We start from the raw sequence: 27,205 nt of genomic DNA, 5'->3' as shown, positions 1-27,205 counted from the left end.
TAAAAAGGCCACGTATTTGGGTGTTGTTCTGTGCACAAATATCAAACTATTACCAAAAGTCAATTTTGATCCGCTAGTGGCTAAAATTAAGAGTGATTTCGAAAGGGTTAACAGCCTCCATCTCTCTATCATAGGAAGAACTAATTATGTAAAAATGAACACGTTACCTAGATGCCTCTACTTATTCCGAGCCATCCCACTAGCCATTGATCAAGAAGTGCTAGTATTGATCAATTCACTTATATCGAAATTCATTTGGCAAAATGGGAAGACTCGGAGATCACTTGCACTTTTATCACTCCCGTTGGACAGAGGCGGCCTTACTGTACCCAATATAATTTTATATCATTTGGCAGCTTTTTTAAAATGGCTTACTCCCATGATTAGCGACTATAGTTTAGAGAGCTCAGAAGGCTTTGAAGATATACCCTCAATATATGAGCTCCTCGTAGGTCAGGAAGCTAAGGGCTTACTTCTCCGGAAGACTGAGGCAAGAAATTATAAGGATTTCAAGGGAGAAGTAATGACTAGTGCACGAAGAATTTGGAATAAAGTGGCCAAGTATACTCATATCGGGAAGATCAACCGATATACGCCGCTCTGGCGCTCTAATTGTATTCAAGGTCAGGATTTTGCTTCAGTTGCGAAGAAATCGGATAAGTTGGGAATCAGAACAATTGGCGAGTTTCTAGTAAATGGTTTTGATACTACCTTTTTTGATTTGAAAGCTAAATTTAATTTACCAAATGGTGATTTCTTAAAATTTGCACAGGTATTTGCTACACTGAAAGCTAAAGAGTCCCTAATTTCTCTTCAAAATATTGAAATTTTCGACGCAATGCCTAGAATAAACACTAGGATTGGAACTTTGTATAATATTCTCTTGAGTAAGCAAAAAGATGATCTCGATAAAACTGAAAATAAATGGGCTATAAAATTAAAAAATTCTAATGTAGATATCGATAGAGTTTTAGAATTGGGCCAGAAGTTACTTATGGCTAGTAATCTTAAAGCGCAACTGTATAAAACTGTATTTGATCTTTATTTTACTCCTGCTAAACTATTTTCGTGGGGTAAACGTGAGAATGATTTATGCCCTAGATGCACACAAGGACCAGCAACCCTCACTCACATGTTTTATAATTGTCCTGAATTGATGCTGATCAAAAATATGTTGTTATCCTTTTGGGAAGAAATTTTTAGTCATAAAATATCAGAATCAGAAACTTTGTTTTTACTAGGGCATGATTATTCTTTAAATTTAACTAAATCTGAAGAAGGTCTAATCTATATTGGTACAGCAGTATTAAGACTAATTCTATCTGCCCGCTGGAAAGAAGCAGACCCACCTAGTTTTCAGATGTGGCTAGCGCGTTTCCTAGTGGTTTATAGATTTGAAACCGCAATATTTGAAACAAGAGGAGTAAAGGCTAGGGCGCGCGGAGAGGCTCTATGGCGTCCAATTACCAACTGGAAAGCGGGCTTTATTCCTAGTGGCATTGGCTGATCTGAAATTTATGTACTTATAATCTATGTTTTATGCATCTAGTGATGTTTTTGGGTCTTTATTCTGTTTAATTTAATACTTTATTAATTGTTCAGCTTGTTTCAGTCTGTTCCACCTCCTGTACGATTTATTTATATTGTTTTATTTTCTGTAATTTTTGCAACGTTACTCATGCTTTTTCCTGGTAAAAAATAAAATTAAAAAAAAAATTAAAAAAGGAAGTTATGATGAGAGACCATTCTCACTAACAATAATTCCAAATCAACAGCTTTGTGGCACTAAAGAAAAAGGTGATTCTTTGACAGCATATCATCCATAATGTATATGAGAATTTGAGCTCTCAGGGCCTGTTCCTCAAACTACATTTTGTAGTGCGTGTTGTAGTTTTACATAACGTATTACAAAATGTACGTTTTGCTTATACTTATGTTTGTGGACTTCTTTGCCCCGATTGTGGTGTCTCAGCACATGTAAGTGTAGGTTTTAGAAGTAAATCTGGGAGGGATATTTGAGAGTGGGTGATAACAAGGGTAGACTTACTACTAAAGAGGATGAAATTAAAAAGGTGTAGGAGGAGTTTAGGGAGGGTCATTGACGTTTAGGAAGGAACGTCACCCACCCTCACAAGAGTCACCACCTGCAATACTATGGGGATGGAGGCATAACTAACACTTTTCTAGCAAGTTTACAATCTGAGTTTGTGAATACCAAAAATAGTAAACTTACTACAAAGTGTAAACTTAATCAAATGTGTAATTTACCCTTGTGAATCAGGCACTTTGAGCTCTATCTTCAAATACTTAAAGTAGCCTCTACTCTCTTTGCTGTATTCAAACAACTTAACATGACATAAACCTTTGAAACTCTCTTTGTCGCTGAGGAACTCCAATTCTCAATACAAAATTTTTCTAAGCTCTGTTGAAATAGTGCTGTTGGAAAAGGGCCCTTTCTGAAGGCCCCCCCCCCCCCCAAGCTTTTTCTGATCTTCTTTTTATTTGCCTTAGGACTCTGAGCACTTTACCACTGCTGCCCAGTGCTAAAGTGTATGTGCTTCTCCCCTAAACATGGTGACATTGGTGTATACATGATTGCCACATTTAGTTTACTTGTAAGCCCGTTGTAAAGTGGTTTACCACATACCCAGTGCCTGTAAATTAAATGCTGCTACTGGGCCTGCAGCACTGATTGTGCCTGCCACACCAATAGCCTTTCAAACCTTCCTCAAGCCTGCCATTGCCGTGCCTGTGTGTGAGTGTACTGCCACTTTGACTTGGCATTTAAAACTACTTGACAAGCCTTAAACTCCCTTTTAACTACATGTCAGACCCCTAAAGTTGGCCCTAGGTAGACCTAAGGGCAGAGTGCTGTGCATTAAATGGTAGGAAATTTACTTTTATGTTTTGCATGGTAGTGACAAACACCCAAAGTCATTTTTCACTACTCCTCTCATAGGCTAGCATTAGGAGTTCCTTAATACACTTTTAAACTGTAATTCTTGATTAGAAAGGAATAGCTGCATCCCGTTTCTTATCTTTGGAATGCTAATGATAAACCCCCATTACTTGTAAAGTTGGATTTAACATTACTGTTTTAGAAATGCCACTTTTAGAAAGTGAACATTTATCTGCTCTTACTGCTCTGTATTGTTGCCTGTCTCAAATACAAATCTGGGGTTGGTGACAGCCACATTTTGTGTATCCCCTGTAGACAGCCACAAACACAGGAAGGGTGGGTGTGACAGTGAATTCATCTGCATTCTGATAGCTCTTCCTGGGCAGGAAGGGAGGTAGGACTGACACACCTGAATAGGAGGTATCCTGTTTCCCACACAAAGGGATGAATACTCTCTACTGATAGTCTGGAGCTTGGAGGAGGAAGGGGGACCTGTGCACTTCAAATGCCTGCTTTGAAGTCGCCCACACTTAAAAGGCAAACTGGGTATAAGTAATGGGGCTCTGACCCTACCAAGACAGTACACAACTAGACCCGTGAAGAACTTTGCCAGTAGTAAAAAAAGCTGTGCTACAAGGATTGCCACTCTAGACTGCTGCTTTGGAAGGACTGCTTTTCTGCTTTGCTGTGCTGCACTGCTGCCCGGCAGCCTGCTGATGTCCGCCCTGCTGAGGACAAGGACTGGACCCATCTCACTTGAACCCAGACTGACTCCAAGGGATTGCTGGCTTGCCCCTGTTCTGAAGTCTCAGGGTCATCACAGACTTCCTTCAACCTTGTAACAGCACTAGGACTCTGCCATTTGTGAGTCCTGCCCTGCCAAGTGATGCCAATCCAGTCCTGGGACCTTAAAAGTGAGCTCTGCTGTACAGAACCATCAAAATTGATGTTGTGACGACTTGGTGCCGATTGGAACTGACGCATTGCCCTTTGACACTGGCACAGGAGCTGATCGACATTGTTTCAACTGATTGCGCAGCTGGATGATGACAGATAGCACAGCTCGATGACGATGCAGCACCTGTTTCGTAAAGGAGTTCATTGACAAAGCCTTCATTGTCTGGGCAGATCAGCACCAATGCATCGAGCCTTTGATGTCTAAGTTTCCACTATCCAAGGTACTTTTTCAGAGGTACCTTAGTGAGTCCCGTAGCTGGCCTGACCGCCATCGTGGTAAGCCTGAACTTTGGATTTACCTCCATTCAGCACAAGCTCAAGTAACCCCTAAGCTCTTTTATCTTCTAAACACTACTTTTGATTTAATCTTTAAAAATTCATAACTCAGGTTTTGCTTATTGGATGTTTGTCATTTTTGTCTTGTTTTACTCATAAAATTATTATGAATTTTTCTAAACCTGGTGGAGTATTTTTTGTAGTATGTTCATTGTGTTACTGTATGTATGTGTTGCCCAAATACTTTACACCAAGCCTCTTTAGATATGCCTGACTGCTCTGCGCCAAACTACTGGAGGCTGAGCACAGGTTATATCATAGTGTGTATCTAACTTACCCTGACTAGAGTGGTGGTTCCTGCTTGGACGGAGCGCATACCTTTGCCAACCAGAAACTTCAGTCCTAACAAATGCTTTTTTTCATTAGTAGGTTTTCATACCGGTGTGAGCATAATTGCATAGATAAGTCTTGTGAGTGGAATTTGTGACTGCATGTGGAGTATGACCACAGGCTGGTTGATTGCTACAAAGATACTCTAGGATCTGACAGTCCCATACGCAACATTTGGATGATTTGAATCCCAAGAGGAAAAAAATGTTCTAAACTTCTTCTTACTATAGAAAATCCATGTATTTACATTACCAGGAATTCGTATAGCAAGTGCCAGAGAGGATTAGTTTAGAACGTTGATTGTCTGTTATTCCCTAAAGTTTGTTTAATTAAGGTGTTGCCAGCAGGGCCGGACTGGGACCCGAAACCATCCGTAGCAAATAGCTCGGCCATACCCGGCGGGTGGGGGGAGACTCTGCTAGCGGAACACTTTGTACCACCCTGGCTGCCCACTGGGGAAACGCCCGGGGCCCACTACGGCCAGTCCGGCCCTGGTTGCCTGGACATCTTGTTTTTTAGGTCTCGGAACTGCGAACAGATTGCGAAGCAATCTGTCGTTCCGAGACTCTATTGTAATCATTCTCGCTTTTACGAAGTCAAGGGAGACAGGAGACAAGCGAGGTGCACGCGCAACCTTGGAACTGGGATCAGGTCGCGCGCGCTTCCTGTCTCCCATGGCTCCTTGGAAGCAGACTCACACACGCACACACGCACGCGCGCGCGCGCGCACATACACACACACACACACCCTCGCCACGCATACACACACTCACACATACAGAACCCCCCCCCGCCGCGCATACACACGCACGCACACACAGAGGACCCCCCCCTACCTCATCTCGGCGTGTCTTCGCGCTCCCTTGTTTACTTCCTCGTTTGGGCGTGCAACCTTCATAGGTCCGCCTTCCTAAAGGCGGGGCTTATCCTTCCCTTGTGTTGTATTCTGATTGGCTAGCAGTGTGACGGCCAGCCAGGTGGGTTGGTCACGCGAGAAACAGAAGGGAAAACAAAGATGGCGGCTTGAAGTGTCGGCGGAGTCTCGGCTATCGGTTGTCTGGAGTCTTACGTTGTCGAATATGTCCGGAGTGGAAGACAGGGAGGCCGGTGTAGGCCAGGGGTCCTCGGGATCCTCCTCTGCGGGACTGGGTGAGGCTGCCGGCCCGGCAGGCGGGGCGCAGGAAGAGGCGGGGGGCACTCTGCTGGGGACACGGGTTCTGCACCTGCAGGACGGAGACCCCGATGCGCCCCTCAAGAAGCGGCTCAGAATCGGGGCCGCGGGCAGCGTCAAGCTGGAGGAGCGGCTCTACTCGGTGTTGTGCTGTACTGTCTGCCTGGACCTGCCCAAGGCCTCCGTCTACCAGGTACTGAGCTCCCCTGCCAACTGTTGCCAGCTGCTCCCACCCTTCTTCCCGAACCGTTACCACCCAGAGGCACTGACTCCTTTATCATTTCTACCCGAAGGTACTGTAACTGACCCCTTTACAATTAACACCCAGATGCACTGACCCCCTTTACCACCCAGGGGCACTGAGCCTTTACTGTTGCAACCCAGAGGCACTGAGCCCTTTACCATCCAACCCCTCTACCGTTATTCCCAATCCCTATACCGATATCTCCCAATCCCTCTGGCGTTCCCACCCTGAGTCTCTGACACCTATATTGTTACCACCCAGAGGCACGGACTCCTAAACTGTTACCACCCAGAGGCACTGTCCCCTTTAGCATTTCTACCCGAAGGTAATGTAACTGACTGACCCCTTTACAATTAACACCCAGAAGCACAGACCCCTATACCACCTAGAGGCACTGACCCCTTTATTGTTTCTACCCAGAGGCACTGACCCCTTTAGCGTTTCTACCCAGAGGCACTGACCCCTTTAGCGTTTCTACCCAGAGGTACTGACCCCTTTACCGTTTATACCCAGAGGTACTGAACCCTTTACCGTTTTTACCGAGAGGTACTGACCCATTTACCGTTTCTACCGAGAGGTACTGACCCATTTACCGAGAGGTACTGACCCCTTTACCGTTTCTACCCAGAGGCACTGACCCCTTTACCATTTCCACCCAGAGGAATTAAACCCTTTACCATTTCTACCCAGAAATACTGACCCCATCTACCTTTTGTACAGGGAGGTACAGACCACTTAACCCTTACTACCAATAGGTATTAAGTCCCTTACCATTACCACCCTCTCAAACATTTACTACCACTATGTACTCGTCCCCAAGCTTTAACTAGTACCACCACATGGAATTCCCGCTCACCACCCCAAGTCATACCTCTCAGACTCCTAACCACCTACACAAAGTGCACGCCCATAAGCCCCAACTAATACCACCCCCAGTTACTGCCCCCACCCCAACCGTTCGTATCATCCGGTATTTGCTGCCTCCATCCTAGAGTCATACCATCCATGTTACTGAGTCCGGCTCCTGAAACACCACTTCAGGCACGGATGGCTCTCCATAGGTGCTCTCCCACTCCTTCCCCGAACCATACTGCCCTCATGTACTTGGCTCCCTTCCAACCGCTGTAGCCTGTCGCCCCCACTAGCATCTACCTCCCTTTCCCGAATTTCACCTTTAACTCCTTCGTCATCTGCCATTATCCCACCTGATCCCCAGTTTCTGTGCTTTTCCCCACCTCTTCGTTTAACTTAGAGCATTTGTCAAACCCTTGGACCTTTCTTGATGCTCAGTTACTTTTTGCCATAATGGATGTTGAAGCCTTACATGGAGCGACAGTCTAAAGTAAACGACGAGTTCATTTATCATGGTGGTGGCAACGCCCCCTGGCTCCAGTTTGGGGCGGTCAGCGCCTGATACAGTGTGTTGGCACCAAGGAATGCAGCAGAGAAAGGGTTGAATGTATAGTACTGAGATCTAATGGAGGGTACCGGACGCAAATTTGGGTTCTTTGATAGAGCGCCCCTTTACATTGGCAGATAACTGGGCCAAGTTGTGTTTTTGTCTCCTCGACGTATATCATGGCTTGTTAACCCTTTGCCCTGTTTTTAGCCTTACCACACACAGGGTCTATATTTAGTGTGACTCGGTAGCGTGAGGAATCTTGTAGATCCTGGAGCCTCGAGCGTTGTACTGTTGTCAGCTCCTCGTTTGGCCTTCAGGCGCTTTCGAACACCCCTCCTCACATATATCTCTTTAACACATTTTATCTGCGGCCTGGTGCTGCAGTTGGTAAAGATTCTTTAGAGCTCCCAAGGCAGTGCATTCGAGTGCTGTACTCCAAACTGAAGTACCTGTGATGTAGGGCTATGTGTTTTAATCGGTATGACCCTGGTGTTTGCTGGTTGTTTCAGTTCTTTTTTAGGTCTCGGCTAACCGCGCGAAGCGCGTCTCCGCCGAGCCCCTATTGTCGGCATGTGAGCTTCCCAGGAGACAATCCTGGCCACGCGCATCGCCTTGGAGGCGATTTGAAAGTGGCACGCGCACGCGAACGAGCGCTGGGGCCAGGCGCTGTCTCCTGGGAAGCTCACGCATGCGCATACACACACCGACACACACACAGACACAAGCGCCCACGCACGAACATACATACATACATAGGACCCCCCCCACACATACACACAGGCGCGCGCACACACGAGTGCACCCCGCCCCCGCACGCATACACACAGGCGTGCGCACACACGAGTGCGCACCCCCGTCGCCCAACTCCACGGCTCACGGGACTTCACTCTCACTACATTAACGGACCAACCTTTCTCTAAATCCCTCCTGTTTGCTCAGTCAATGCAGCTGCCGACGTACGAATCCTTTTAGAACCAACCCTGGAGCGCGATTGCAATTGGCGGGTGGTGTACGCCCATTTAGTGTTGCTATGCCCCCAATTGGCTAATTTTACTGTCGCTCACACGTTGATCCTGTTGGGCTAGAGGGCGGGCACTTCCGCTCTGGCGTTGCTTAGCACCCGCGCCTTGAGCGACGATATCTCAGGGGAGTCTGGGAGTGGAGCTATCGGGCGGAGAATGCTCGGTACGGGGCGACCGGGGCGACCGGGGCGGGGAGAAACGGGCCTCGGCTCTTCAAGATGAAGGAGTAGATTATTACACACAGGCCGAGAAAGGCAACTGTGGAGAGTGAACACACCACTTAACAGGAAAGGCAGTCAAGATTCATACGAGGGGAACGCAGGATTCAGTGGCGAGGAGACCGGGGCGAAGGACAATTCGTGCTTGGTGTGACCGAGGAGCTCTCTAACTTTGGAGACACGCACACTGGTTTGAGTGGGCTTTGGGCATCCTCAGGCTTTCCAAGGATGCGTTACCGTAGTTTGGGGGAGAAACAGTAACGTAGCTTAAACTTGAATACAGATGTGAGCATACAAAAGTAAAAAAAAGAAGCACTACACGCATACATAAATGTATACCTCCGCAGATTAACTGCCTCATTGTTCCTTTTATCCGCTGCTCCATCTGGGGATGAGATGTGTAATTCCTTACAACTGTGCCGAGCCCAAAACCTATTGAAAATGAATGAATTACCTGTCAACTATGAAAATGTCGAGAGCCCAGTCCATAATGAGGCAATATGAACACCTCTAGTTAACAATGCAGCACATCGACACAAACAGGAGGAAATAGCCCCATCAACCCCCTGCTGCCAACCAGCTGCTCAGTAAAATTCACACACTGCGCGTGAGGGACTGCCATGATTGCCGAGGGCAGCCTGGGACTCTGTATCGGGGACAGTGGCGGGGGAAGCTGCTGGCACCAGCCAAGAACGCTGTTCCCAAGCAATACTACCTACCGGAATGGGAACCTGCGCGTTCCCACAGCATTCGAGCGCTGGACGTGTGTCCGCTTTAGTCTGATTCACACAAAGTCAGCTAATTCCGGAAATGGTAGGCGCACGCTGACGCCGTGTAGATGGTCAGATGGCCTCATTTCATGGGGAACTATCCAGTTGACAGGGGCTTTCTAAAGGAAATTACGACTTTCATAGTGAGGAGGGGGCCCATTTGTCCTGTTAGCGCTGCTTAACACAGCACCAAGAAATCCTACAAGTGGGGAAGAAGATGTGGCCTAATGGCCAGGGCTGCCCACTTCAGAGCTGGGGAAACAGGTTCGAGTTTTGGCGACGGCTCAACATCCTGTGATTCATCTAAAGCGCAGCATGCCACCACTGCTACAAAAATAAATACACTTTTTTTTGGCCTACAATTTATAGACTTTTGTTGCAATTGGTGTTGCAATATTAAGCAATGCCAATAGCTCAAACTTAATTAACCCGAGACCTATTGCATTGTAAATGCTTGTTTCAGATGAAAACAATGGGGCCTCAGAGGTTTGTTACATGAAAAGAAAATATCCCGAAAACAAGTCATCTTGACAAGAGTTTTATTGGTGATTTAATTGTCCTATGAGGTATGGCCAGGTCATTGGGTTATTTCATTGAATGTTTGATTATACCACTGCAGTTGGGAGTCCATGACGTACAGAGTGGTGATTGAATTGACAACACTTGCACAACCAAGCCTATTGAGGGCTCGAATCACCTGTGGCGTTGGGCTGTAATGTAATGTAAGAAATCTGGTACAGATCCTGGTTTCATACTGTGCGCTCTTAGTGCCATTGCACATTTTACACGAATCATAGCTACGCCCCTGAATGCTACTCACAAACCGTGTTGTTAGAGTACACAGTTCCCTGTTCTCAAAGGGACCTACTTGCGAAACAAGACCCGGCCAGCAGCCCCTGGTGAATATACATGTAATGCTTTAGAATTGATTAGTTTTCACAAACTACATCTCGGGTGTGATAGGGGCTGCTAGTTTCAGTAAACCACTATCCCTCCACCTAGGTGTATCATGGAGCTTAAGTGGCCCATGCAGGCAAATATTCTTGAACTATGTATATTTTCAATATATAGATTTATGATCATCTAATGACGAGGGTTTAGGACAAGGCTGCTCTTACTTTGTCCCAGACTGGTGCTAAACTTGGATTTGTGATTTCGCCCAATGTAGTGCCCTTTTCTACCTAGGCGTATCAGACTCTAAGAGTGGGAGCTTATAAAAGGTAAAGCAGCTGGAATGTTGCAGCTGTACTACTCTTCATTGAGAGTTAGTCCAAAAATGCACTGCAGCATCTGTGCGACTGGCCTAACCACGTCTTGTGAGTATGGACACACAACTTCAAGAACTGAGCTTGTAGGTTTGCGCCCATAAACTTTGAGCTGCAATTGTGCATGGCTTGCTTGCTTTAATGAACAGGGAGCAGACTGTGCTTCTTGTAGCTGAGGAGTTGCACTTTTCTCACACATCCTCCTCCCCCTCCCCCCATCCTACTATACAGGCGACCCTTGGAAAAAAAAGTTTAGTTCACTTTCCATTATGAAATGCTTTGAAAATATTTCAGTTTGGTTAGCTTGTTCTAATAAATACACTCTGCGCCGTTCTCACAAGTACTCTGTGTTTGGATTAAAACAGGAAGAGAAGATGTGAGTTTTTGTAATCTTATAATTTTCTGTTTATTATAAAAGAGTAACTTTGTTTTCCCTGAGGTCCTGAGCCATGGGAACTGTGGGGTGATCCTCAGTTGAAGGTTGGTGTGGGGTTGATTTCCTGCTTCCTGTTTACCAGTTTGAGCGGGACTAGAGCAGAACCGAGCAGCATGATGATACGGATGCATGGATTTCCAGGAATGAACCAACCACGTGGCTTTGTTGCATTTAGGATGTCTATTTGTAGGTCTTTTCATGCAACCCGGAAAAGAAGGAATAACGACAACCCTACATAATATCGTCAGCACCCTGGTTCTTGGCCAACGCTTGGCACCAGCTCAAGTGTCACTTGACCGAGCGCCTAAATGAAAATAGCCCAGGGTAATGTACAAAACATTGCATTATGCAATGATTTGGAAAATAAGCCAAAAGTTTGTCAATGCCAATGCACCAATTTGTTAGGAATTATATGATTTTTTGCATAACTGCATTATGTGAAAATCAATAAAAGCTATTGTGATCTGAAATCAGACGAAGGTTTCCCTTTTCTTGATAGGCTTACCAACGCTCTTATTTTTTTAATTAATTCTTATGCAGGTGTAGAGGACAGGTATTCTCCCTCACCGAACGATACGAACAGCAGTGTTCTTTGGCTTATTCACTGAGACACCAAACACATGCCCAAAATTCTATACAAAGTCAGACAGAATGGGACACACATTAAACCGATAAGAGCCATCCTTAAGCTCAATGCAGAACAGACCCATTGCTACCCAGATCATATACAAAGACTCCTCGCTACCAAGTCTCCTTTATGTTGTGTTGTGTTATGCTGTGCCGCGCTGCGGTATGCTACATTATGTATTGCTATGTTATGAAGACTTGTAGAAGAAGCATATCTTCCTGGTTTATCCTCGTGCCAAAGAAAGGCAGGAGCTGCCCTTACTGGGAACCTATTGGAAGAGCCAGGTTTTCAGTTTCTTGCAAAATTCTGAGATGGAGGTGACAGATCTGATGTCTCTTTCAGAACCAGATCAGAAAAAAGTATGACCTCTGGCTTTTTCGGATGTCTGGGACATAGATAATCAGGAGGTAGGTGGAGCAGAGGTGTCTGGCCGGAGTGTGGAATTTGATGCAAGGGTCGCCATGTGTGCGGCAGGGCTTGTGTAATGCTCTGTAGGTGAGAGTGTGGAGTTTGAACAGGGTGCATTTTTGTATGGGGAGCTAGTTGAGAGCACTTAAGTGTCTGGATATGTATGTGTGGTGTTATAGATTGAGAGTGAGTCTCCTGGAGACCGATCTCCGGGTGCTTAGCAGGAGCCATCTGAAGACTTTCTTGAAGAGTTGGAGGGTTTTTGAAGCAGATTGAAGTAATCGTGTTGACCTTTGTAGACATCGGGATATGATTGTTGATCATGAACCTTAGGTTCCTTGTCTCTGTAGGTGTTGGTCCTAAATCTGTGGGCCACTGTGCTATGGAGGGAGGTGTCAATCACGAAGAGGACCACCTTGGTCTTGTCAGAGGTGAGCTTCTGGCATTTGGTTCTCACCCAGTTTGCCGCTGAACTTCATCTGGGAAGGGGGAGGGGGAGGGGAGGGGAGGAGAGAGAGATATATATATATTTTACCATGGGCGAAGATTACTTTTGCATGTAGTTGTTTTCCTTCTGTTTGGTGATTGAAATGTGCTTGGTGGTGATGATTTGTTGGTGGTAGATCCAGAGAAATGGTTTGTGTGTATTTCTGTCGTTGTTATCGTGGGTGTGTCTCCATCATTGAGGAAGCTTGGGGTCATACAGGAAGCTACTTATAAATGGGAGGTATGTGCTATGCAAATGCCGATACGGACCGTGTTATAACCACGTCCGTCGTGTGAAGTTAAACTATATATGTGGTACATTTTCTATTTTTTTTATTTCTCCAAGTGTATTTATCAAGGATGGCACAATGTTTAATACATTCTTCCACTGAATTATTGTTACAATGAGTGCTCCTTCTTGTGCCATCCATACAGAATTTTTTTTATTGTTCCTGTAAAAATCATAATCTGTGGACTGTTCTGTTGTTTTAAAGCCATATAAATCCTCACACATGCAGCATAATTATTTTTTTTTCATCGACCTTTCGAACTTCGCATTAGCTTCTGTATTGGAACACGTATGGTTAAATTCTGTCTAAGGAAAACTTCAAAACAATGTGGTTCTTAATTTGGACTAGCAGACTAAAATGAGCTCTGAAATCAGTGAATGGATACTTCAGTCAGTTCTTTATGCATGAGCGTTTCCTTTTGCAGGCTTTTTAATACTCAGCACAGTTGTAGCTTCAGTTGTATTCACTGTGCTACGCATCTGCTCAAATGTGAATGAATGTGCATTACATTTTCTCAGTAATAGATACATGAATTGCGTAATGCTTTATGTGCGAGAAATTGCACCGTTTGCAATGTGGTGGGGAAAAAAATGGCATCGCATGTTAATTTTCGCTCTTTTCAGGACTCTGCTTTTCTTGCCCAAGAATTGTTGCTTTGTTGATTCCCTTTGTTGACGCAAATCCCCCGCGTCTCCCAGTACTTGCTTTGACACCGCTTTTTTGTAAAGTTGAAAGACGTTTGCTAAATGGCACTGTTTCCATCTATTTCAGGACCGCCTTTTCTTCGTCATGGAGTATGTGAACGGAGGGGACCTAATGTTCCAAATCCAGCGCTCGCGGAAATTTGACGAACCTCGCTCCCGGTTCTACGCAGCCGAGGTCACTTCCGCACTCATGTTTCTGCACCAACATGGCGTCATCTACAGGTAATGTATGCTTCATTTGAGGAGACACCCAGTGATGTTTAAGATTTTGGCCCGGTTCGTCTTTAATCCCCGTCCTCTTCTCCTCTCGTCGCTCAGCAACTCGACATAGATAGTTGCTTGTTCCAATTTGCTGACATTGACCGTTTTTTTGGCAGTTGTGTCATCCAGAATGTTAACATTTGAATAGTGGCGGCAGCTTTGGCCAGCTGGAAGTGCCAGTTTTCTGTTGCAGCACAAACGCAGGCCTTGTCGAGCAGGCGGGCACATTGTGAGTCGGTGGTGGCCTTATTGCAGAGCTGTGCAATCACTTCCCTCCCCCTCTCCTGGTCTCCCTCCCTGCTAGAGACCCCCCTCCTCGGGAGCGTTGCCACATCCTTGACGTTTTTTTGTTCCACTTGAGGAAATGGAAGCCGGGGTTGATGGCCATTGGGTTCCCTTCCAGCTAAAAGGAAGACATTTGTTTTGCAGATGCTTATTTTTCTTGAGTTGCCCCTGCAAATTGTATGTAATCACTATATTGAAGCAATGGACAGTGTATCTTAAAAGTGTCTCGCAATTTGCACGTATACTGCAACGTGCAATCACAGAAACACTTTTATGGTATTATCTAAGTCTATTGTGTGCCTTCGACCTATCTCTTGTATTGTATTGTTTCGATGGTCAGAACCACGTTTGGAGTATCGCTGGTGAGTGAATGTAATGTAGACAGTTCTTTTTGTTGATGAATGGTCGTACCCTTTCCTGAGTGCTATACAAATTCATAAAATACACTCAATCAAATGAATCAACCTGCACGCATGGCGCTTTGTGCCAAGAATGCAGCCGCGAACCAACACAAAGCCCCTTCCTAATATTGATAAGCCGTTCCAAGCGGCCAACTGCAATTACCACTCTGAGGCGCTGACCCTTCTCTCCAGGCAGCAATCACAACATCCGGTGAATACCAGCGCTCCCACCACTGGGTGTTAGGAAATTATGGAGCTGAGGCTTGCAGCTCCAGGTCGGTGGAACACTCTGAGCCTGATCTAGGGGCATATAGTGCATCAGAGTACAGGGGAGGTGCACAAAAGCCTGTTTCCATTGTGAATTGGTAGAATTGTATATTTTACTATTTCACTTACGAATGTGGACATTTCTTGTCAGTGGCATAGTGTCAGATGATCTAAATTAGGGTCAGCCTGGCATGCTGCAAAACTAGATCAACACTGACAAACGTATACGTTTATGGTATTCAGAGATTTTACAGGTAATTTCCCATCACACAAATTTGCTCTTGACATTAGCATGAGTAACTGAATTTCCCAGGAGGGCGTAGGAGGGGGCTGTCCCAATTGTGAAAGGTATGGAGTGAGTAGTAGAGGAAAGGGATTTGCCATAGGGAAAATATCTTACCTAAAATAAATTTACATATCCGAAAGCACATTTGAGTCACATTAACGTGTGGGCAAAATACCACATGGAAGAAGCTCATTGCAATACTCAAGAAACTATGACTCAGACTAACATAGATTTCTTGAAGTCCTTCTGAAAGCAGTATTCCTGTGGAAGCAGATTTCCAATTTCTGAACATGGTTCTTTGTGTTCCTTTCGTGTCAATTACTTAAAGGGATAGTCGCCTTTTTCTAAAAGTTAATGGGCTCAGTTCACTAATAATAACGTAGGAGTGCTGGTGGAGATTTAGAACTCTTTCCGAAAGTACTTCTACTTTTTCTTGGAATTTGCGAACATTCTCAGGAATGTACCTGGCAAGCTGCACCAGGCATGGATTTCCAGACGTAATACTTGGAATGTCATATGAAGATCCCACCAGGCTACCTCTCTCCCAGTAAATTCGGGGTGTTCTTTTGCCTTTCCTGCCCTGAAAGGGGAGTAACTTCAGTCCCTGACCGAAGTAAATCTCTGACTACTTAAAGGGTGGAATAGGGTTACTATCGAAGATTTGGAACACTCACAAAAATGCTTGTTTTCGGGCGTTCTCAAACTTCCAAAGCAAACCACACCTTGGAACATCCATTTCCCACCCCTTGCGTGGGATTTACAGCTGCAGATTTCTTTATAATCTCGGTGGAGACATTTCAGTAGTAAATACCTTTACTCTTGCCAGGAATCCCATAGTGATTTCCTGGCAGACATATATGAGGCATTTGTGGCAGCCAAAAATACTTGTGTTAATTGGCCCAATTATGTATAAAATCTTCTTGAGAGTGAATTTCTTTGGAGGTACCCGTCAAATCTCTTTCTATGAGTGTTGTTTTAACTTTCGCGTGCTTTTTTAATTTTTTTTATTTTTTTACTTCTGCTGGCCTCTATTTTGTGAACTACCTTCAACAGTTAAATGAGGCATTGGCCATTGAGGTGAAAAGAAAGTACAATGTTCATATCTATTGAACATGCAGAGGTCCAGAGTGCAAAGCTATTGTTTTCTTTTGCTTTCCACTAGCATGAAAATGAAACCTTTACATTTCCACCTTGACGGCTGGAATGAATCTGTAGACTGTGTGTCCTCTATTCCTAATAGGACAGTTTCTGTTTTAGGGCTAGAAAGCATTTCACAATACAATTGTCAGGATTCAGCTGAGTTCCACAAGCAGGCGAAATTTGGCACGTCACACTACCTGAACTGATTTTTAGCACTGGGAGGTTGTGAGATGCTGTAAAATCAGTGTGAACAGCTCGCCCGACGGTGCTGCTTCTTTCTGCCGCTCAAGTAGATTTTTGACTCAAGCAGCAGCTTTCTCAGTGCAAACGTTTGTGGACTGCCGCGACCGCTCACATTTAGAAATCTTGCTGGGTGGCGTTCTGGCGCCTGAAAATCGCGCATTGGGATGCAAATTCTCACTCGTGTTCACTAACTTAACGTTGGCGAGCCGTTTGCAAGAAGAAACTCCACCACACAGCTGTTGACAGAATTTTGCCAGAACTTCACGTTCTAAGAGTGTTCTGCCAGCAGGGTGGAATTTTTCACCCAGCACTAATATTTACACCAAGGCTCATATATGACAAAAATATATTTCTGCAAAGAACAAGGCGAGGCTGCAGTTTAAATGCACTGCAGTGACACATGGCGGGTAAAAGTCCCTTTGCTATGTAGGAAAAGCCTGTTTCTGCATATTCATAACTCACTCCTACAAGTGAGTTTTGTATGCCCCCAAGGTAGGGTGTTCATGTACAAAAATAGGGCACACTAAATATTGGTGTTTGTGTGCTTGCCAATGAAATGAAAGTCAATATCCATTTCATTCAGGAGGCCTGGTCAGATCTTTCTCTAATAGGCTTAGATGGGAATATTTTTCACCTCCGCTCAGGAAAGAGTTCGAAAAATGCTTCCAAGTTTTTCCATGCTTAGTTTTTTTTAATCTAATTTGTTGGTGAAAACATATTTTTGATTACAATGGGCAGAAAAGTAACTTTGAATACATTTACTTTAGGCTACCTGAACAAGAACTATGTTAAAACCTGTTCTGCTACTTTTCACACTTCCAGAGCTGGTAAACACATCTTTGGCTGGGAGATTTGATGACCCTGACTCAGAACAATGGCTTGCCGCTGGACCCAGAAAAGGCCAATGTGTGTTAACTGCTGAGAAGGGATTAGTTATGTGAGAGTGGCAAAAACATTTGGCTGAATGAAGAGCAGCTTCAGCACAGCCTGTTTTAACTTGGAGGTTTCAAGCACAGCTTCTTCTATTCACCCCAGGACCCTCCTAGACAGGCCCTAGCCATAATAGGAGGGAAAACCAGTTTTGACCCTGTGAGGCAAGGGGCTGACCATGAAGCTGGTGACGGGCCTGCTGGGTGGGAGCTGGGACCTGTCACTTTGAAAAAGGGGATTCTGTATTATTTTCCAGTAAGACAATGAGGAAGTGCAGCAAGGGGGGGGGGGGTGATACATCTAAATAGTTATTATTGGGTGGTAAACTTTCTCCAGTCACTGGCTAGTACAGAAGATAGATCTGGCACTTCCGCTGAACCCTCCTCAAAACATTCCTGGAACTAGAGAGACTCTATATGAACCAGAAGACCCTGGTATAAGAACTCTGATGTCTGACTCCTGGCTCCTACTGGCAGAAGGACCCTGGAATCCTGCAGGTAACCAGGGCCTGTAACTACTCACTAAGGGCTAAGTGGTTGATCTCCAGTTTACCTGCTTTTGGGTCACAAAAAGCAGAAGGACTCCTAACAACTCCAAGAGGGCCCAGGTGACTAAATAATGACTAGACCTTGTACGAGACCTGGGTGGAGAGAATTGGTGCCTAAACACCTGCCATGAGGAGCTGGGGGCTACAGAAGTGACCAAAAGAAGCTTTCTTAGCAGTTGGAGGCAAGGACTGAAGGTAAAATATTTGACTGGGACAACAGGCTTGGTGTATCCTATCCCGACTCAATCATGGTCAGCCAGAAAATGCATGTGGGTCGCAGTCCACCTCTAACTGTTGTTTTTCCATAATGCTTGACTTTTGTTTTATTTACCCTTCCATTAAAACGTTAAAATCTATTTCCCCTCGTCCCCTTACCCAATTTTGATGATCTAGGTGTCAATTCAATCTTTAACTTTTTTTCTACATTTTCAAATTGATTTGGGAATGTTATCTTGTTGTGTTCTTTACTTTAAAATTGTTGGTACTGCTTGGACTTAGCACACACTCCATTGGGGATTGCCTGCTGCATGTAACATAGCAACCAGGAGTTGAGAAGAGATTCTCTCAGAATTGTGTTTTAGCCTAAGCAATGTGGGTTTATTGAGGTAGTAGAAATACCCCCCTTTCAAATTAATAATTCCATTTCTGATAGACGTCTTGATCAGATGTCCTGCCTGGATTCAACTCATTGAAATGGAAGCTCTTTGAGAATAGCACACTGCATCCTTAGAGTCATCAGAAGACATGTGGAAGAAATTACACTAAAGCGTGCCTAAATGATAATGAATAGCAAAATAACCATAAAAGAGCAAAGGCCAGCTGTAAATTACGTGAGCGAGAAAAACAAATGCGATTCTCACTTCTGCCAGTAGTCGTAAGTAAACTTGAAATGATGCCAGCGCAATTCACATAATTTTGGGATTGTCATGTTGCACTTTTTATGTGAAATTTCATAAATTACACCATTATGGCACATCAGGTAATTACGTGCCGTGTGCAGCGCATTTTTATTGCGTGTTTGTGGGAATAATGTGACTGGCCAGAATGTGAGTAGCAGTTGCTTGCTCCAGATGTCCTTTTCGCAGTATTTTTTTATTACAGCAAAATGCATCCTTGTGTCTAAAAACTGATGAAGGGACATATTTCACTGGAGCATATAGCTCCTAAAGCTGGATTTGTCTTTTATATTATTATCCTTAATTTGTGGTAATTTTCCCAACACTAAAAGTATATTATGTGAATTTTGCACACCTCTAGTTGCCAGCTAACGAGTGAGTTAGAAGACTAGCTCCTTTGATAACTATCTGCCTAAACTGGAGTAGATGGTACATTGAATGCCTCATGTTTCTTTTATGGTGCCATCTCAGTTTATAATATGTCAAGGATGGTGTGAGGACTAATGCTGCTGTTACGCGGCCCTCATAGGGGCCACAGCTACCCCAGCATGTATGTAACATGGCAGTGCTAGTTGTGACATATGATGCCAAGCTATATGCAACTCAATGTACACACGAGGCCATGGATGGCTGATTAGGTCAAGACCGTGTAACTGACTGGCAGCATTGGTGAGTGCCAACAAGAGCAATTAATAGTAAGGAGCAAAGTCCATGCCCCCTTTAAGTTATGCAAAATGAAACTACTTTCATTGCACAAACCAAGATCACCTATCCTAGATATAGACTGATTTGCATTCTGAAAGTGCAGGAAAGTGTAAACAAACGTCTTGGAACGTCATGTGTACAATACATTTATAATGGCTTGCGGCGGGCTGACAGATTGCAAATCAAGGTGTACCTGAAATGAATGCTAATGTTCTTCTAAAGATTAGATTGGCGACTTCTGGTTTTGTGTAAACTACACATGAAGAAATATAAATCTAGTGGCAACGTTATTGTAAAGAGAAAACAGTAAGCCACACAGATACATTACAGAGGTTGCATAATGTTGCTCGGCTAGCTTATATTTCTATTTTTGAACTGTATGAAATAATGAACTCGGGGTTACAATGCATCATTTTAAGGCCAGTAATGATTGCCAGTCTTTACCTTTCCTGTTTCCTAGCTATTATTTACATGATATTGATGTTTAGAGAAACGTTAAATGGCCTCACCTGAGAGAAAACATGTTTTCCTAAGCAGGCAAACAATAGATGGCAATGTGAGCCTGTTTTGGAAATTGAACAGCTGCTCAACATATATGGGGTGTAATTAAATCTAGTTCTAGATGCCAAAGAAAATAACACCATGTAGAATTGGGTAGAGAACAATGCCTTGAAGTGACATGTGACTGAGGCTCTCAAACAATGTGACACACAAAAACAAGCTGCTTCTTATTACCAATCCTTTGGACACTCTTGGTAACTAGACTCAAGCAGTAAGGCCTGCCACAGGAACAATGCAAGATGTATGTAAATAAAGGTACAGGTGGTGTGAAAAAAATAAAGAACTTACACTGTTCAAACAGAGATAGTTAACTAGCACAAAACAAAATAACTGAAATGATCCAAAAAATGAAGAACATCGGATGTAAGAATCGGACATTCTGAGGAAAACAATATGTTCCTGTTGGAAATGGCCCTTTTTGCAGGGTTATCCTCAAACTTTTTGCTACTTTCTCCTTTGTTTTTTCCTGACCTGTGGTTGTTGGCTTTAGAACTCTGGGCATTTTACTACTGCTGATCAGTGCTAAAGTGTGGGGAAGCTGGTATTCTTATCTAGACTTCTCCTTACCAATCTCCAGAATCCCAGGTCCAGCTGATCGAATCTTTTTACCTGCCTAGAAGTGTAGAGGGAAGATCTCCAAATTCATAACTTCAACAGCTTGTAAGCCAACAACCAAATCCAAATTAAAGAATCACTAACTACGAACTAAAGTTTAAAGATTTATTAGAAAGCCAAAAATAGTTGAACATACAGACACCTCAGCAAGAGATTCAGAAAATAAACTGGCACTAATAAAACATAATCCTACGCAGGAGTCTCAGACGACTCAAAATAAAGAGCAAAGTCAATTCATAAAGCATTAGACATGCTATGGTAGTCCCCACTTGAAGTCTGGACTGCATTTACAAAAAGAAAATGAATTTGATTAGTCTGTCCCTACACTAACTCTAAGGTGACATCCCTACTTGACATTTCTCACAGGCAAGAGTAAAGGTGTCAGCAGTGAAGACTTCCTAAGAAGCACACTCACTTTCAGTAAGTAGCCTTAGCTACCGAGCTCATTCTAAGATTCTCCTTCCTACCCCCTACTCTGTCTTAAGTTCCCCAAAATCTGCTCTAACTGCCTACAACCTGCTTTTCCAAACTCCTGACCAAATCTGCTCTCCAACCTCGGGCACTGTCCCTAATACAAAATCCCCAAACCAGCAGGCACGCCCCGAACACGCCTCTCTGGGCAGGTGTCGGTCCATGGATTTTTCCAGCATGGCACGTCTCCATCGAAGTCCGTTGAGGTGTCCTTGGGTCCCAGGCACCTTCTCCGCTTAATGTTACACTCCTGCATTCTTGAACACTCCTCTGCATTCGTGCCTACCATCCTAACTCCTAAACAATGACTCATTCTACCTAACAATCTCCATGGCCTTGCACCTGCAAACCGAAATACGTGAGAGGCAGCCTTGCACACATTCGAAGTTTCATTTCAATATTTGCTAAGACAGTCTTTCTCAAGGAGAAAAATCATTTCACGTTCAAGTAAGGCCAACTAAAGAAATTACAGTTAGGCCTCTACTGGCTTCTTCGTGTCCCAGGCCTTTACACATTTAAATGCATTTCTAAGTCTACATTATAAGCAGTACATTGGAAATCATTATAAAGCATTATTACATTTCGATTCTAAAACCTAAATCCTACTCACGTTAATGCATTACAGTTTGTCTTCCTATGCGTGCAACTTCTAATATGGCACGTCTTTTCTAATGCAGCCTTTCAAATAATGAACAGCATTCCTACGTTTTCAAAGCATCACACTTCTGTTAAAGCCCTACATTAGTCTGCAAATGCTAAGGATACATTTCTACTTACTACACTTATTCCCCGACCTACTGTTACATTTTTAAATCACACATTTAGTAAGGTGCTCTAAATATGTGGGTGCTGACTACTCGTGGTTATGATGCACCCCTACAATTTTTGAGGCATCATGGCGCTCTCTCAAGTGCATATGCTCTCTGTGTAAATTGTTATGGTGATTGGTTATCCATGATTGGCATATTTGTCTTACCAGTAGGTCCCTAGTAAAGTGAACTGAGTGTGCCAGGGCTGGAAATTCAAATGCTACTGGTGGGCTTGCAGCACTGATTGTGCCACCCAAATGAGTAGCCCTGAAAAGAGGCCTCAGGCCTGCCACTGCAGTGCCTGTGCACAGTTTGTTGACTGCCATGTTGACCTGGCCAGTGTACCCACTTGCCAGGCCTTACCCTTCCCTTCTTTTACACATAGGACGCCCCTATGGTAGGCCCAAGGTACCCACATGGGCAGGGGGCAGTGTATGTAAAAGGTAGGACATGTACTAGTGTGTGTAACATGTCCTGTTAGTGAAATACTGCCAATTTCGTTTTTCACTATTGAAAGGCTATCTTGTCCATAGTACAGAATGGGGAATGTTGTGTAACATGTTTACCTGCACATCTTCCCATAGGAGTGAGATAGAAAAATTGAATCTGGTATCCCTGAACCCAGAATTTAATGACACATCTTTTAGTAAAGATGTTTTTTAAATTCTGTGTTTGAAAATAGCACTTTTAGAAAGTGGCTATTTTCTTTTTCAACCTTTCTGTGTGCCTCTGCCTGTTTGTGGATTGACTGTCTGGTTTGAGAGTGACAGGGCTGGGATGGCTCCAGGAGTCTGAGTGAGTCAGCACTAGGTTGAATTGACCTATCGGCATTTTGAGTGGTGGGATGAGTTGCACCTGGGCCTGAATAGGGCTGTGCCTGCCTTCCATAATGCTGGCTCCACCTCCTGCTGTGCGTCTGAAGACCTTGGCCCACATTCACAAAGGAAAAAGTTGTGCACTGGCAGAGTGCATCCAGAACTGGTCTGAACTGGGTCCAGGACCCCCAACACATAGAGAACAAAGACTATTGGGGTATAAACGTAAGAGCTGAAACCCCTGCAATCAGACTACTTAGTGATCATGAGGAACCTGTTGCCTACAAGGATAGCTGAAGAGACTGAGGAAAGTACTGCCCTTGCTGTGTGTCTGGGGTATGCTGTTTCTACTGAGGAGCGGACAAAGGGACTTTGTTGTGTCCCCTGCTGAAGAAGGACTTTGTTGTGTGCTATGTCTATCTGAAGAAAAGTCTCCAATGGCCTGAGAAGAGCTGGCCTCCTGTTTTTGAAGTCCCAGGAACAAAAGGACTTCACCCCCAGCTTCCCTGAACTTCCTTGCGGGGAGTTCTAACCTACCAGGAGGTGCCTGTAACTGTGTGTGAGGCACTTGCTGTTGAGAGCTGAACTCGCGACGCAATGAGGGAGAAGCGTGTCGCCACCGCAGCAGCTGCCGTCGCATCGCAGAGGAAGCATGCCGCTGCTGCCGCTGTTCGACGCCGCATTACCGGAGAAGCGTGTCCCAGGGCCCATCGCTGAGGAAGCGTGCCGCCATCGCTGTTGATCGCTGGCACATCACCGGAGAAGCATGTCACTGGGCCTGTCACGATTCAGGAAACAACCGATTTCGCCGCCGGGAGTGCACGCAATCGCCATTTTGTCGCATCGCACCAGATCATCGCAACGCATCGAGGCGCCATGTTATCACATCGTAACCGGAGCTCAGGGAGAATCTACGCATCTCTGTCTCTGTGACCATTTTGTTTATTCTGCGTTACGCATCCAAGGTACTTTGAGAGTAAAGTGTCACATTTACCATCAACAAGCTTATTTTTGCAACAACCTTTTAAAGACATTCTGAGTATCTGTTTGTGGATTTTTGTCATTTTGGTGTTGTTTAGTTTAGATAAAGATATTTTATTTTTCTAAACTGGTTTGGTGTCCATTTGTGGTGTTTTCACTGTGTTACTGTGAGTGTTGGTACAAATACACATTGCCCTTGGGATAAGCCTACGTGCTCGTGCCAAGCTACCAAGGGGGTGAGCAGGGGTTATCTAAAGTGCGTATCCCCCTTACTCCGACTAGAAGCAAGGGTCCCTATTTGGTCAAAGGTACCTACCTCTGCCCACTAGAGACCCCTATTTCTAACAGTTCCAAATACATAATCAATTGAAAATGTATTTTATCCTGTGTGAAGTACAGAAACCTGAGACAAGCTTGGCAAAGCTAGTAACTGCCATTGTTAATCAAAAAAAAGAAATGAATGCAAACATATGTAGAAAAAAATAAAAAGAAGGATAAAACTTGTCGTCGTGTAAACGTTGCAGCCATGTACTTGCAATAAAACAAATACATTTACCACTGTATATAATTTTATCAGGACAGTATTTCCTTGAAGGTAAGTGTACTAAATAGAGGTATAGAAACCGTTTTCCTTTTTAACACACATCACAGAGTAATATGATTCACTCTGATGTCAATGATACTCTCAAATGGCAGATGGGACACCATGTTCTTTCTGGCAGGTGTCTTACTGTGCCAAACTCTAAATAAGTCTCATAGTTTTAAAACACGAGGATCACTAAACAAAAAAATAAGAAAGGATAAAGGATAGAAAGAGAAAGGTATTGGCAAAGTGAATGAATAGCCCATCTGCCCTGCCACTGAAGTGTGGTTCTTTTTGGGTTGATATGCGCTTGTGAAGGAGGCAAAAGGCATTCACTTACTGTGCAGGACAGCCAATGGCTGAAGTGGGTGGATCCCGTCCCGCAAGCTGTATGCTGTAGTGGGTGGTAACAAAATGCAAATAACAGTTGAACAGACCAATGAATGAAGAGGTCTGACCCAAAACCCTCTATGTATACCTAAAAACATCCTCCATGCAACGGGCTGAGAACTGCGCACCTTCTGTTACTGATTGAGGTTGGTACTCCTAAAAGTTTTTATCATGGGAATAAATGCTTCTTTGGGAAAAATATATTCAGCGGGCACAAGTGCATACAAAAGTTAGAGACACGTCTCTTCAGTGATCAAGCTGAAATTCTTCAGTGCAGCAGGCAGATTTATTGGGCTGGGCCAGTTAGCTTGATTTAAAGGGTATATACGTTAGTAGTGAGTGGTGGAATTTGGTCAATTTTAATACATTTATCAGGTCTTATACTACCTGTTTATCATCAATATGATATGTTACCTCGCCTTCAAACATTCTCTGCGTCTTTAGAATTATCCCAGAGTTCCATGCATCAAAAACGTAGATACATTTCCTGATTCCCAACTTCACCGTCCACCCTGTAAGTCTGGCCCCTGAGCTTTAAAGGAAATATCTTTCCTTCAGCCAACAGATGACCCAGGTCTTCTTTAAGGAATGCTCCGCTCTGTCTCCTTGAACTCTCTTCTGAATGGAGAATCTTGCTTCTGTTTCTGTTCTGTGCCAAATATCCTAGTGGGCAAGCCAGGGGAGCTTTCTCCGTTCCATCCTAGGTGTTGCTTTTGAAGTGGTAATTGAAGAACAGGATTATCAAGGAGTGTGATGTCAGTGTAATTCAAAACAGAATTAATTACACCCCAACTGATCCCAGACAAATAACAATTCATATCTCATATCTGCTATACCTGTGATCAAGACATTTAAATCAAACTCCAAGGCTGATCATTGCAACCTAATTTACTAATATGCTTTGTGTTTTTTTTAGTGTTTTCCAATCAAAAGTTACAAAGCAAATGACATGTTATATTTTATATAAAAGAATAAGTTACGAACCTTCAGTGACTCTCTGGTGGATGTTGAATTCCTCCAGCTGCGAGTCTGGATTTGAAACTTTTCGTAGCAATTGCTCCTGCATGCTGAAACGTGGCACTACCTGCAACGTGTTGACTTCACCAACTACGGAAGGGATGTCATAGAGCTATGTATAGGCTTCACTCCTGCGTGCTGACATCAGTTTTCTTTAGAAGTCTTACATGCCCTCACACATCGATCAGTCATAATAGATAGCAAATATGGCAGTGTGCAAAATCTATCTCGAGGCTTGTTTAGAATTTCAAAAGTTCTATCCACAGAATAGGGAGGAGGGGTAAGGGTGTTGAGGAATCTACAGACAGATTATCCACCAAAAAAACATTACAAAAGGTAAGTAACTTGTAGTTATCTGTGCCCCGGATTCCTCACCTTTTTAACAGATACCAAAGGAGTAGCTGCCAAAAATGGCCTTACACCTTCAGGACCAGGTAGGAGAACTGGTCCTCCCTGCAGACTTGATTACCAAGACAGTACTGCCTGGTTAAGGTATGTGGGGATGCCTATGTAGAAGACTGGCAGATGTTCAGTACTGAACACCCCTTCTTGACTTAACTGAGACAGCCTTGTTTCTGGTGGTGGGGGGAGGGGGGGGGGTCAAAATTCTCCCTGAAGGCTCCTCTTTGGCCAGGCATAACAAGTCTTTCATCAGATGAAAACTCACCTGTACCCTTCTAGACAGCCTTTTCATTTTTAGAACGGGCAGAGTCAATAAAAAGCTCACCATTTACCCAGTGCTCATCCATATATAAAAGTTAAGAGCTTTCTTTGACTGCAAATTGTGAAGACAGTCTTCCTTATTAAAAGAGTGAGGTGGAGTGAAAAAGGCAGGGAGAGTGATAGACTGTTCCATTAGGAATGCCAACAGCACCTTTGGCAAAAGAGAAGCCTGAGTTTACTCACCAGTTTGTCTGAGAAGAAAGTGGTATATGCAGGTTGCAATAACCGCACCTTTGGTTCATTGACATGGGGTGCAGAAATAATGGCAAGAAGGAATAACCCTTCCAATGGTCAGAAATATCAGTGAGCAGTAGTGTATAGGCTCAAAAGGCGTGTGTGTAAAAAATGTGTGGACCAAATTAAAGTCTCATTGAGGTATAATAAAAGATTAGGGTGAGACATGTATGTGAGGACCATTTATGATTTGCAACAGCATTTAAAAAAAATATTTTATTTAATAAACTTGCAGATACATTAAACACATCATTAGCCAATTGAAGCAGTCATAACATGTATAGATTCAAAAGTATTCTCATTCCTTTATCCCCTTCAGTTCTTATGATCTTTTTTTCAAAATTGTCTAGCTAAGAGCTTTGAGTCAGCCAGGCTCGGGCTGGCACTTTTATGCAAGCCGCATTTCATTTATATCACATAGCATGTCACATCCCCCTGTATTCGGCCCACCTGCTCCATATTTTACCCCATTTCTCTGG

The 27,205-nt window shown here is 44.0% G+C and overlaps 1 protein-coding gene across 1 annotated transcript in view; it reads left to right on the top strand.

Moving 5' to 3' along the window:
- Positions 1-27,205, top strand: part of PRKCE (protein kinase C epsilon) — a 1,245,727-nt gene that overhangs the window by 1,064,530 nt on the left and 153,992 nt on the right. Inside the window, exon 12 of the mRNA XM_078649672.1 lies at positions 13,634-13,788. Within this exon, the coding sequence (XP_078505798.1) occupies positions 13,634-13,788 (155 nt within the window). The remainder of the gene's footprint in view (positions 1-13,633; positions 13,789-27,205) is intronic.

The sequence above is a fragment of the Lissotriton helveticus genome, chromosome 6 (assembly GCF_964261635.1).
Source record: "Lissotriton helveticus chromosome 6, aLisHel1.1, whole genome shotgun sequence".
NCBI lineage: Eukaryota > Metazoa > Chordata > Amphibia > Caudata > Salamandridae > Lissotriton > Lissotriton helveticus.
The sequence above is the reverse complement of the archived record's forward strand: the minus strand, read 5'-3'. Positions and strand labels throughout refer to the sequence as shown.